This window comes from Myotis davidii, unplaced genomic scaffold (assembly GCF_000327345.1).
Source record: "Myotis davidii unplaced genomic scaffold, ASM32734v1 scaffold46, whole genome shotgun sequence".
Taxonomy (NCBI): domain Eukaryota; kingdom Metazoa; phylum Chordata; class Mammalia; order Chiroptera; family Vespertilionidae; genus Myotis; species Myotis davidii.
In genome coordinates this window covers 11,055,026-11,067,469 of record NW_006383006.1, presented here as the reverse complement: position 1 = coordinate 11,067,469, position 12,444 = coordinate 11,055,026, and the positions used below count along the sequence as shown (strand labels likewise).

The 12,444-nt window shown below is 43.5% G+C and overlaps 1 protein-coding gene across 1 annotated transcript; it reads right to left on the bottom strand.

The window, feature by feature from the left end:
* Positions 1-740: 740 nt before the first annotated feature.
* Positions 741-11,430, bottom strand: GREM1 (gremlin 1, DAN family BMP antagonist). The gene is made up of 2 exons (XM_006778119.2): positions 11,309-11,430; positions 741-4,122 (listed from the first exon to the last, which is right to left on the bottom strand). The coding sequence occupies exon 2, from the start codon at positions 4,119-4,121 to the stop codon at positions 3,567-3,569; it is 555 nt and encodes a 184-aa protein (XP_006778182.1). The 5' UTR covers position 4,122; positions 11,309-11,430; the 3' UTR covers positions 741-3,566.
* Positions 11,431-12,444: the final 1,014 nt, after the last annotated feature.

Genomic DNA, 12,444 nt, shown 5'->3' with positions numbered 1-12,444 from the left:
TTTTTCTTTATTTGTATTCAGGATTTGATGAAATTTCATTCTCCTATTTTCCTTAAGTTCCTTAGAATGGTTTTCTTTAGTTCGCGAGTATCTAAAGAGTTGAGTTAGTCTTTGTCTAATAAGTCCAATATCTGGGCTTCCTAGGGGCTGTTCTTTTTTTCTCTATATGTGGGCCATGCTTTCTTGTTTCTTTGCATGACTCATAACTTTTTGTTGAAAACTGGGTATTTTAAGAGATATAATGTGGTAACTCTTGAAATCAGTCTCTCTTCCCCTCCCCAGGATTTGTTGTTGCTGCTGCTTGCTGTTGTTTGTTTCTTTGCTTAGTGACTTTTCTGGACAAAGTCACTAAGCGAAGAAATATGATTTAGTATTTCCCAGGGCAGGGAGTTCACATCACCATCTCATGGCAACTCACTGCTTTGCTGAATCACTCTCATCCTTGTACTGAGCCCAAAATATTTCTCCCATTTTGCCCTTGAACACCTCAAAATAGAGCTATTATCATTTCTATGATATTCTTCCACTATTTGAAGGCTCCTCATAACCCTTTCTAACTGCCATAGCCTGAGGTATCCATTTGACATCAAGCAGAATCTGGAAGGTCTAGGTGGAAGAAATAAATTCCCTTTGAGATCACAGAGATCTAATTGTTTTCCTATCTCCCTTCCCACAAGTGAATCCTTGCACCACGTCTACTCTATGAACACTTCCAGTTACACAGACACACAAGAAAGAGAGAGAGAGAAGAGGTTCTATTTATTGCTCTTTGGGAAAGGTTATATAGAACATAATTTGGGTAAAATTACATTCTAGTTGCAGATTCATAAAACTTTGCTTAAAACCAAATTAACTTTCATGATACTATCAAATTCCCTCTCCTCTGCATACACAGCAAAGTACCTTAATCATAGTCTATATAATCCTCTGTTGTTTTTAAATGATTAAAGCAGACATAATACACAATGCAGTTGATATTAAATATCTTGAGAATGATAAATCAATAGAACTACTTTCACTCTTAAGCATTAACTTGTCACTTATAAATGTTCTGCACACACATTTTTCATTTTAGATTTTCTCCTTAAAAGGACTTGCGAACTATTCATTATTATCCACTATTTGTACACACACATCATAAGTCTTCCAAAATAACATTCAAAATGATTCTTAATATTGCCTCATAAATGTTAACCTTTAAGGAACATTCAATTTAAAAAAATAAAAGCTCAGGTCTGGACTCTGTAATGCATGTTCAGATGTGTCAAGATCTTATTTCCCGCTGACCTGATAAAAGCCTCCGACAGCATACAATGTGCCTGCCTCTTCTTCGCTCAACTCAAAGGAAGTCAAATAAAGGAGAAAAAAAATGCTTGAAATCACAGTGACCCAAGGATTTGAATTAATAATTACATTAAATAACCATAACTTTTTGTTTAACTATTCACATTCCACACAGTGGAAATTATCCTTTCCTCCAGATTTTTCACTTACATTTTAAACTTTGAAGAACTACAAGAACAACAACAACAAAAACAACTTACAGACTTGCAGGATGTGTGTTTTTCTCGTTCAATGCCAAGCACAAAGTGTACATCATAAAATTCATATGTGGTGTTTGGCATTATTTTAATAGGAAAGATTGAGATTGCAAATAGTTGCCACTTAAAAAAAATTCTACTATAGTAATGAAAAAACATATCAGTACATCATTGGTGACTCCAATACACTATGTAACAGATATGGCACTTTTAATACATGTTGGGAGACACACCCGTACTTGTGAGAGTTTAATATAGGCACAGTAAGAAAAGCAGACGGTTCCCTCTTTGGCGAGGCTGTGTTTTTAGGGCAGTTATGCTGCTGATTATCCCAGTGAAGTTCATTTTGAGGAAATTCTCTTTACTTAAGCCAAATTCAACTTACATGCAAGAAGTGGTACAAGCTACTAAAAGATTACTGCTGCCAATTTAAGTCGCCTCTTTTAACACAACTGCATGCTGATGGCACAGTTAAACCAAGAGAAATTCAGTGACGCTGGTTCTGAATGTCATTTTTCCTCGAGTATGGTTTTACATTTTTAGTTCCTTTCCCTTTCTCTTCCTTTCCCCCACCCTCAAAAATTCTGGCTTAGCATTTGTGTGCTTAATTAAATCCATTCTGTGGTTTATTGCTGGAGGATGTGAATGCTAGAAAGATTTAGGGCAGGGGCATAGAGTGTATAAGAAATGCACAAATTCACCTAGTGTAGTAGGATCATCAGTAGTGAGTTTAAAGGTTTTAAAATTAGACCCAACATTTTGGGTGTTCAAAATAACTTCTGCTGCAAAGTATGGTTCTTGTTTAGTTGTTAAATGGGAGAACACTGAACCAAAACAAAAATAAAATAAAAACAGCCTCTTTAGTTACAATGGGCCTTTGAATGCTGGAGCCTTGATGGGCAACTGAAACACGAGTCTATGGTATTGGTTTCCCATGTTACACATGACTTGGGTGGTGAGGCTGAGATGATACAAGACAAAAAAAAAAAAGTGTTGGGGGGCGGGGTGCCGTTTACTTTTAAAACCTCAGACTTGAAGGGAACAGGTTAGCCAAACCCAAAATGCAGTAAGGTTCACCCACACCACACTTTGGCCATTACACAAATCTTAAGTAGCTATTGAGAAGTAGCCCAAGTTTAATTTTAATCAGAGGACAGCCTCTACCAGTATACTCTCAAGAGTTACAATGTTCCATGAATCCCACCAATGTTACCATGACAGCTAATGAACCCAAATGCTCGGATTTCTTACCGGGGCTTCCCACTAGGCTCTCACGGGGCAAAGGAAGAAGGGAAGGTCACATCTCCTCCCAGGCATTGAACTACTCCTTAGCCAGAAGCAACCTCCTTACTTCCTCACTCTGTCCTGCTCTCCAGCTCAAACTTCTCTCAATGGCTATAACCAAAGATTCTTCCAGCTAGAATGGAGCAGGCCCTCCATGCTCTCCTCTGGTTCTTCACTGTCAGGGACACCCAGCAGAGGCAGACCCTTGGCAAACAGGAGATTAGATTGAAACAGTCACTGAGATCCTACAAAGGGGTTGACTATGGAAGGGAGGAGGAAGGCAGGAAGCAAGCACAGGTTGAAATACCCCTTCCAAGTCTAATACAGCACTAACACAGGTCTCCTGCCCTCAAGAGTGGCCTCTTCCAACAACATTCATTCTAAAGGGAGAGTCCCCAGGAGGGCACATAGAAGACAAAGGCAGAACGGGAGCTCAGACCTGCACCTTTGAAAATGCCGGGGGTGGTGTGGGCTTTCTGGGCCGTCCTCTGTGGAAGCAGATTCATTTAGGTGATAGGAAGTGCCCTCCAGCAAAGACTATGTTTCCTCTGGTGTCTGCAGACAGCCACAGGCACCCATGCAGACGCATGCACACAAACTACGCACTAGCAGGTGCCCGTCAGGAGGCAGCTGGTGGTTCTTCTTGTCTCTAGATTTAAGCCAAGTTCAAATCAGGTTGTTTTAGGTCTGGCTCTGGGACTGCCTGGGGCTGCATCCCTAGGGCAGGCAGGGTGTCCTGGCTTAATCCAAATCGATGGAGATGCAACGGCACTGCTTCACACGCGTCACCCTCTTCTTCTTGGTGGGAGGCTGTAGTTCAGGGCAGTTGAGTGTGACCATCATGGTGGTGAATTTCTTGGGCTTGCAGAAGGAGCAGGACTGGAAGGAGCCTTCCTCCTTCCGGATGTGCCTGGGGATGTAGAAGGAGTTGCACTGGCCGTAGCAGAAGCGGTTGATGATGGTGCGGCTGTTGCAGCCCTCCTCATGGATGGTCTGCTTGAGCGGCTGGGTTTTGCACCAGTCTCGCTTCAGGTATTTGCGCTCGGTCACATGCAGGGCCTCCTGGCTGGACTCCAGCACCTCCTCCCCTGGCATGGCCGTGCCTCGCCCTTGGCCCCGCCCCCGGTTCCTGGAGCCAGGCTGCTGGGGAGACTGAGTTTGCTCTGAGTCATTGTGCTGGGCCTTGTCTGGTGGGGGGATGGCACCTTGGGACCCATTCTTTTTCCCTTCAGCAGCTGGCAGCAGGGTCCCCAAGAGGAGAAGCAGGGCTCCCACAGTGTAGGCGGTGCGGCTCATGCTAAAGGAAGGAAGCACAGAGAGGGAAGACATGAAAAACAGAAAAGTTGATTAAAATGTTAATATTGCCATGTGCTGCATAACAAGTTTGGTCCGTGACGGACCGAAGATACAAAAAGTGGCCCTGGCCCTACCCAGTTTGGCTCAGTGGATAGAGCATCGGCCAGTGGACCAAAGGGTCTCAGGTTCGATTCCAGTTAAGGGCACATACCTCCGTTGCAGGCTCTTCCTCCCTGGCCCAGGCCCTGGTCAGGACTCCTGCAGGAGGCAACCAATCCCTGTGTTTTTCCCATACCAATGTTTCTCTCTGTCTTTCCTTCTCTATCCCACTCCCCCTAAAAATCAATGGAAAAATTTCCTCGGGTGAGGATTAACAAAAGAAACAAACAAAAAGTGATCCTGTAAGATTATAATGGAGCTAAAAAATTCCTATTGCCTGTGACATCGTAGCCATTGTAACACTGTAGCACAAGGCATTACTCCCGTGTTGTAGTGATGCTGGTGTGAACACACCTACCGTGCTGCCAGTCATATAACAGTACAGCACATACAGTTATGTACAGTCCATAAGACTTGATAGTGATGATAAACGACTATGTTACTGGTTTACATATTTACTATACCATATTTTTATTATTTTAGGATGCACTCTTTCTACTTATGAAAAAAGGTTTGCTGTAAAACAGCCTCATACATCTTGTGTTTACCACGTGTTTTGATTAAACCCTTTTCTCTTGCGCTTGATTTAATCTCGTGTTGTTTTATACAGCAGCATACTGTATAGGCTTGTGCCCTAGAAACAATAGGCTATACCCTATAGCCTAGATGTACAGCAGCTTAGATTATTCAGCAGTTCTCAACCTGTGGGTCACGAACAATGAAAATACGTCCTGCATATCAGATATCTATATTACGATTCATAACAGTAGCAAAATTACAGTTATGAAGTAGCAACGGAAATAATTTTATGGTTGGGGGTCACCACAACATGAGGAACTGTATTAAAAGGGTCACGGCATTAGGAAGGTTGAGAACCACTGATCTGAGTCCATGAGCTTTATGATGTTGACTCACGGGGAACATCACCTACTGTATCCTGTGTTAGGTAGCACATGAAATAGCAGCTATTATGTCAGCAGGCACTTGTTAAACATGTAGGTAAAATATTTCACTTACTCTTCACAATATCTCTACGAATTGGTACTATTATTCCTATTACTCTCCTGGCCATCAGGCCGTGAATAAGTCGAAATCTGAACTCAGCCCAGGCCCTTCTCTTCATCACATGTGCTCCCGGAGGAATTGCTTCCTGGCTTCTGACACCAACTATGTTTGATTTGTATAGTGGTCACTTACCTGTATTCATTCCTGTACTTGACAATATTTAGTAAGTTCCTACTATTTCAATGCCAGATTACTTTGCACCTCTTTGGGAAACTTATCTTGTTTTTAGCAAAAATAAATTAGCTTCACATGCCAGGCAAGTCTCCCAGTCTTTCCCCCTAACTAGCCTCAGTGCTCCCCGAGTTGTTCAGTTGGTTGGATGCTTATGATGTTCACTGTTTTCAGGCGTAGGAAGGTGACCAGTGGGGAGACCAGAAGGCACGGACCGAGGGAGGATACTTCACAGGAAGGGCGCTGGATGGAAAGTTGAGACTGAGTTTCTACTGGAATTCCTCGGGCACCAACTTGCTATCTAACCTGAGGAAAATCACTTTACTTTTCAATAAATGACTTCATTTAAGCAACGGTATATACCTCATCTCCCCAGATAGGCTATTCAGATCAGATCTGATGTAAAAGTGAAAGCAATTTGAGAACTAACCAAACGTATGACGGTACTGCAGACAGAATTAACTACTTTACCAGAAAGATCTTGTAATTCACAAAGACTCCTGGACCCCTCATTTATTCTCATTTTTAAATTGAGTACAGATATTCATTATATCATTCTTTACACAAAGATATTTACTTTTCTACTTTAAATGATGAAATGTGTCATTCACATATGTGTGTGCGTGTGTGCGTGTGTGTGTGTGTGTGTGTAAAATTTAGAAGGCAGAAAATAGGCACAAGAGAGAACAGGTGAGTGCAAATATTTGCATTAGTAAATGCCATAGACATGTTAAATAGATTGGGGACAGTGAATTATTGTGGGTGGGTCTGGATTTAGATAAAGATCAGAGAGGAAAATGGCATATGAACAATGACAAAAAAATTAAATAAGGGGGGAGGCAGGGGGAAACCGGACAAGAGAATAAAACAGTAAAGCAAAGATGGAGAGAGAAAAATTAATGGAGTAAGGAATGTAAATTGGGAAAAGGAGTATTGATCTGAGGAAGGGTGTTCAGGAAGGGAGGGCAGACAGAGGAGGAAGAGGAGGAGGAGGAGCAGGAGGATACCTTAAAAAGGAAAGCGCAAGAGAGAAGCATCAGACTATTAGGATTCTCCTGGGACAGCTTCTCAAACCTGAACATGCAGTCACCTGGGGACGGAAGTTGTTAGAGTGCAGGACTGCCTTTGAATGAGCTTTGAGTAGGAAGGCCTGGAGCACTTGCAGTCACAGCGTACAGAGGGACGAGGGCATTTTCAGATTCACAGCCTCCCTCCTTAGGCCATCACACCAAATCTGACCTGAATCCTGAAACTTCCCCTGGCCTGGCCTGGCCTGCCCCTGGACTCATCACAGTTTTCTGAACTTAAGGACAAAGATGTGGAGCATCATTTCCCTGCTCTCTTCTGAACACTGGCTACCCAAGATAATCACAAAGTGCAATTTAACCTTATCACAGCCCCCCACCCCGCCCCCAAGGAACTATCAGCTAGAGCAATTACTTTTCAAAGACAAAGGCAGTGTGGACTCTACATTCTCTACAGGACAGCCCTTGTCCGTAAACACCATGCAACCCGAAGGACACTGTCAAATTAAGATAATTAGATATTAAATCTAAAATATCCTTAAGTGACCCATGGACACAGATAATAGGGTACTGAAGGCCTGGGTCGGGGACAGGCTGGAGGGGGTCAATGGAGAAAAGAGGAAGACATATGTAATATTTTCAACAATAAAGAATTATTTAAAATAAATAAATAAATAAATAAATAAATAAATAAATAAATAAAATATCCTTAAATGGCACCATCTTCCCAACATTAGCCTAATACTTTAGGGCGAGTTCAAGTTTGGAGCTGATGATGTGACATTTAGCTCTCTGCTCTGACTGCAGACTCCCTGGCTTTTGTCAGTTTATGTTACAACATCCCTGTTCTTTAAACAGAGCCCTTTTTTTTTGCCTCACCACCCAAAAAAAAAAAATTAATTTCCTTGTTTTGTCTTTTTAAAAAATCACTCACAAGAAAAGTCCAGTTATAAAACAGGGCTGATTTTCTCCAGAGCCCAGGATAGCTGGAGCCAGGACCGTCCAGTCTCCTCCGCAAATGCTATAGAGTGAAACTGAAACGTTTTCACAAGTTTCTGCTATTTATTCAGCTCAGGGACAGGGTCTAAACTAAAACAGTCTCTGCCCATTTCAAAGAGGAGCATAGACGAGAGCCCAGGGCCTATACCCACTCTGTCCCTCCTCCCTCCAGGATAATGCAGCCCTCCCAGAGCAAGGCCGGCAGAGCCCACATCACAGAGGCTGATCTGAGACTGACTGGGAATATACACTGCATAGGACAGGTTCGCCTCATGAGGCCATCCTCCCACAAATATCTGTCTCAAAATGTCTTTTTTTTTTTTTTCTGCAGACCAATGTAGGACCTTCTTTGTACTCGGCTTTTCCTTCTTGGCCTTTTCACAGCTGTAATTACATAAATACCTAAACTGAGAGCTGTGAGGGTTTACTCGTCACCTTATCCTCAGTGCCTGGCACACAGTAGGTGCTCTTACATGATTATTACAGACCATGTTGATTTACAGAGTTCCCACTTCTTTGCATTTTAAAACTCCTTCCCACATACCAATGAGCAGTGCAGCCGACTGCAATCCTTTCGCTCTCCCCCTCAGTGTAGCAAGCTCCCTACAGTTTAGGGAGCTTCTAGGTCCTTGCCTTCCTTTCTCTAGGAGAACCCCAAATAGCCACTGCTTCTTACCTGACCCCAGGCGTAAGGCTATGGGTTTCGTCCTCTAATTGAAGTCACTGCACTCACTATGGCAGAAACCAACAATCCAGCAGTAAACCCCAAATTAGTCAACTGTGGTTTGCAGTGTTAGTTTGGACAGGCTTCCTGTTCCTATGGGAGCATGTGTACCCCATAAGCCAAAGGAATCTAGAATGACAGGCTGGTGGTTTCTTTTTAATAAGAAAAGTAAATTTGTCTCAAAATAAGATTTATTAGATGTGGAAAATATTATGAAATGTTTTTTTTCATTTTTAAAAAGCCTATTCTTCAAAGGTCTTCAGCGCTAATTGTGAGGTTTTAGAGTTCTTAAATCATATTAATTAGCTATTTGGAGAGGAGTGAAAACCAACTTCTGGAATCTCAATCAACAGAGACCTCTGCTTCTTAGAGATGAGAAGAGCTCTGAAGGACTCCACACACTCCACATGAGTGAGAGTGAGGGGGATGAGAAGGGTAATGAGTACTGGAACCAGGGCTCTGTCTAGTCATTATGGCCAACCATCTAACCCACCCCTATCCCTGACCCACCCTCCCCGCCGCCCCCCCACACACACACACATCAACCTGGTCCTGATAACTCAGTGAAGGATATAAGACTATTTTGCTCTTGAAATCCCATTTGTCTGGCCACAAAATAATTTGCACTTTGTAAATATCCTAGACATGGAGGAAATCAAGACGATGTAAATTGCTTGAGGACCATTCTTTTCCACATCAACACCTATCGGAGTGCCCCATTATCAAAACTCAATCCAAATGCTAATCCAGACTTAGGTTCCTATGAATTATCACCCATGTACAACCATGAGTTTTGTTTGGTAATTTGCATATACAGCATAACCCACTCACATCATTAAATTAAAGCTGTAACTCGGATCCAGACTGCATCATGACACCCACAAAGACCTCCCTTAATTTTCCTTTACAGACAATAACCTTTTAACCTTGCCTCAATGTCCCCTTAATGCATTTCTCCTCCAAGTAATGTGATCATATTGTCTGTGGTGAGCTTTCTCTACTACTGTTCCCTACCAGCAAGACCCATCCCATCTTTTTTATTTTTCCTTTATCACCATCCTCCCCTCCTATCCACTTGCCCCATAGAATATACATACTCTCAAATCAGTTTAACCACCTCTGTCCTGAGCAGGATGTGGTGATTTATTCCAGTCTTTACAGGACTATGAGCACGTAATCTAATTCTGGGGAATCAAAAATGAAAATGCTATATGTGACTGTTTCCAATGTCCTGGTGTCTTTGAAAAAGTTTAGGCTAGCTCCTTTCTGCCCTCTTCTTGCTATATTTCTCATTTTAACTGGCCAACCTGCTTATCACCAGTTAAATGGGAGTGTTGAGTGGGAATTACAGTGAAGAGGCAATGGTCAGAAAGCCAGCAGTCTGTGCCTCGATGTCTGATCAATTCCTCCTGCTGAGTAAAGTTTTAGAAAGACATTCAGCAGGTATGGCATCAAATTATTCTCCCAGCACAAAAAAAAAATCAGGACTGACAGCAAATGCTCTAAGTGCAGACCAGATTTTAGAAGAATCTATTCCTTTATCTTAGGGTTAACTCTTTGAGAAGGGCAAAGTTTATTTTGATCTTTACTTTTTTTAAAAGTCAACTTTTGGGAATTAAATAGAAAATTTAAGAATGTGCTGGGTTGATTTTTTTTTTTTCAGACAAGTTGTACCAAGAAGAAGAGTTGGTGGTTGGCCAACTGGTGGACCATAAAGTCTCAACCTGTACATGTTGCAAGTACCCTAACTATGACCTTGTGATTTTGAACCCCACTCAGGGGGTCCATCCAGCATTGCATAGGGCAGGGAGAAGACCACCTGGTCGTTTCGTATCTCAGGAGCTCTAGGCTCATGGGAAAATTTGTGTGTGTGTGTGTGTGTGTGTGTGTGTGTGAAGTTAATGATTGTATACAATTCTTGCAGTCAACAGGAAATAAGTCTGAAATAAACATTAACTATTCACTAAGCAGCACTATGGAGAGACAGGTAAGTTATAGGTTCTGTCTTGCAGTGAAAGATGTTGGTCCCTGTGTGAGTGTGATTTAGGATTTAATTTCAGAACCACCTTGTAAAAATATCCTGGTGCTGTAGAATGTTACTGCCTCTTCCAGTATCACCACTAATAAGAACAGTCACCTATATTTTTAAACCCTTACTATGCCAGGTATTATGCTAAATTTCGAGCAAATTTTATCATACATTCAACAAAACACGAGATCGATAATATTGTGTTTGTTTTACCAATCAGGGAGGTTAGGAATCTGTCCAAGGTTACACCACCCCCAAGTAGGAGAGCCAAGATTTGAGTCCAATTCTATCTAGCGCTCTAACACATGTCCTTAAGCGCTGCTCTGTGGACACCCACCACAGTATTTAACAAAGGACGTATGGACTTGTTTGTAATGCAGTAACAATTGAAAAATACCTTAAACTCAAATGATTATCTCTTTTGTATCTTCATGTTCACTGTGGAGGAAATTTCTGTCCCAGGAATTACTGTTGCACTTGGCATTTCTAAGAGCATATGTTAAAATGAAGGAAAATTCCTTGCAGATGTATGACAAGGGCTGGTACCACTTCGCCTTCCATAGCAGGCTTAGGCTTACCAGTTCTTCACTCTCTGTTCTAGGACATGCTCCACGGCTTTGCCCTTGACAAGCGTTTCTTGGATTGTTATCACTTTTAATACTGAAACATTAAGATTGGGGGCTTCAGTTTAGAAGACAAGGCGGGCAGGCAGTTCTCATTCAGAGATGTGGGGACTTAAGTTTCTATTCTTCCCTGTGTGAGCACTCACCTACAGACTGTCAGCCAACTTACATTTCCTATAGATCATGAGTTGCCAAAGGGTTGATCTCAAAATGAACTTTTAAGAAAATGGGAAATCTGTGAAATTACTAAATTTACGAAAGACTTTAATTTCTAAATGACCTGGGGGTTAAGCACATGCACACAGACCAACTACAGATCTAAAGAACCCTTAAATAATTAGTGGACCACTGGAAAGTGCAATTTATCCAGTGATAGTAATCAAATTACTTACTGTTGTAGACTTGGGTGTGCCAGGGAGGAGATGATAATCTGTAGTTTTCTTAAGATCTCCCCCTCATTGCTTTGAAAAATCCACCCCTTCAAGTTCCTATGCCCCCCTTCTTCCCCCTCCAAAAAAAAGAAAGAAAGAAAGAGGAGGGGGAGCTGCAAAGCCCTGGGGAGAAAGAAGACTCCTCACCCTGAGACGGGGTTATCTTAACCTCTTCTCCGCTATTTATTTAACTTGTGTGCACCGCCAGAGGGAGGCCACTACGCTGGGGTCCCGGGGACAGTTTAAATCCCTGATGACCCACTTAACACAATAGATTATTTTAATCGATTCTTGTCCTGGCACCATCTCGAAGGGGAACATAAACAGACTCGCACACTGCTGGGATCTGCTCTTTCCAGCAGGAGATCTAATTACCTACCAATGGTCGCCTCTCTGCCCTTGTTCCATTTCTTAAGAGATATTAACCCCTAACTTTGAGGCTATATTTCTGTCTAAAAGAGCCGGGCAGAAGGCGGCAACCGGGTTCGACCGGGAGCCCATGCAGGCCAGCTCTAAACGCACAGGAAGGGACTTCATCGCAGAGCCTCGCTCACCTCACGTTCGCCCCGCGCCGCGCCCAGGGACCGTCACTGAAGAAGGCGCAGAGGAACGCCAGGCTGGGGCGCCCCCAAGGCAGAGCTGGAATTTGAAGACAATGCCAAGCCAGAGTGGGGGCGCGTCTGCCTCCCCCCCACCCCCGCCCCGCCTAATGACTACAATTAACTCTGGCTGATGAGGTGACAGCCCCGCAGCCCCTTCGCCCCTGGCCTTGCTCCCGGCGCTGCCGAGGGGTCAGTGGGCGAGCGAGGGGTGGGAGAGGTCGAGAGGCCACCTGGGCGTCCGAGCCGGAGACCAGCCTCCGCCGCCAGTCCCGCGTGCTCCGTCCATGGCGAGGTGCAGCGAGGCGAGGAGGGGGTCCTCTAGAACACAAACCAAGGGGTACCCGCGGGAGTGGGACCTGGCGGGGTGTCGCTGCCCGGTGCCTGCAAGTCAGAGGTCCCGTCGAGATGCGCATGGGACGGAAAGGAGCCTGAAACAAGCAACCGAGCGCCCACGAGCGCGCGGCCAGCACGTGGGCGCGTGAGCACCAAGGGCTC

Bases quoted from the DNA above. Each gene is read 5' to 3' on its own strand.
- GREM1 (XM_006778119.2), bottom strand. From the start codon at position 4,121: ATGAGCCGCACCGCCTACACTGTGGGAGCCCTGCTTCTCCTCTTGGGG.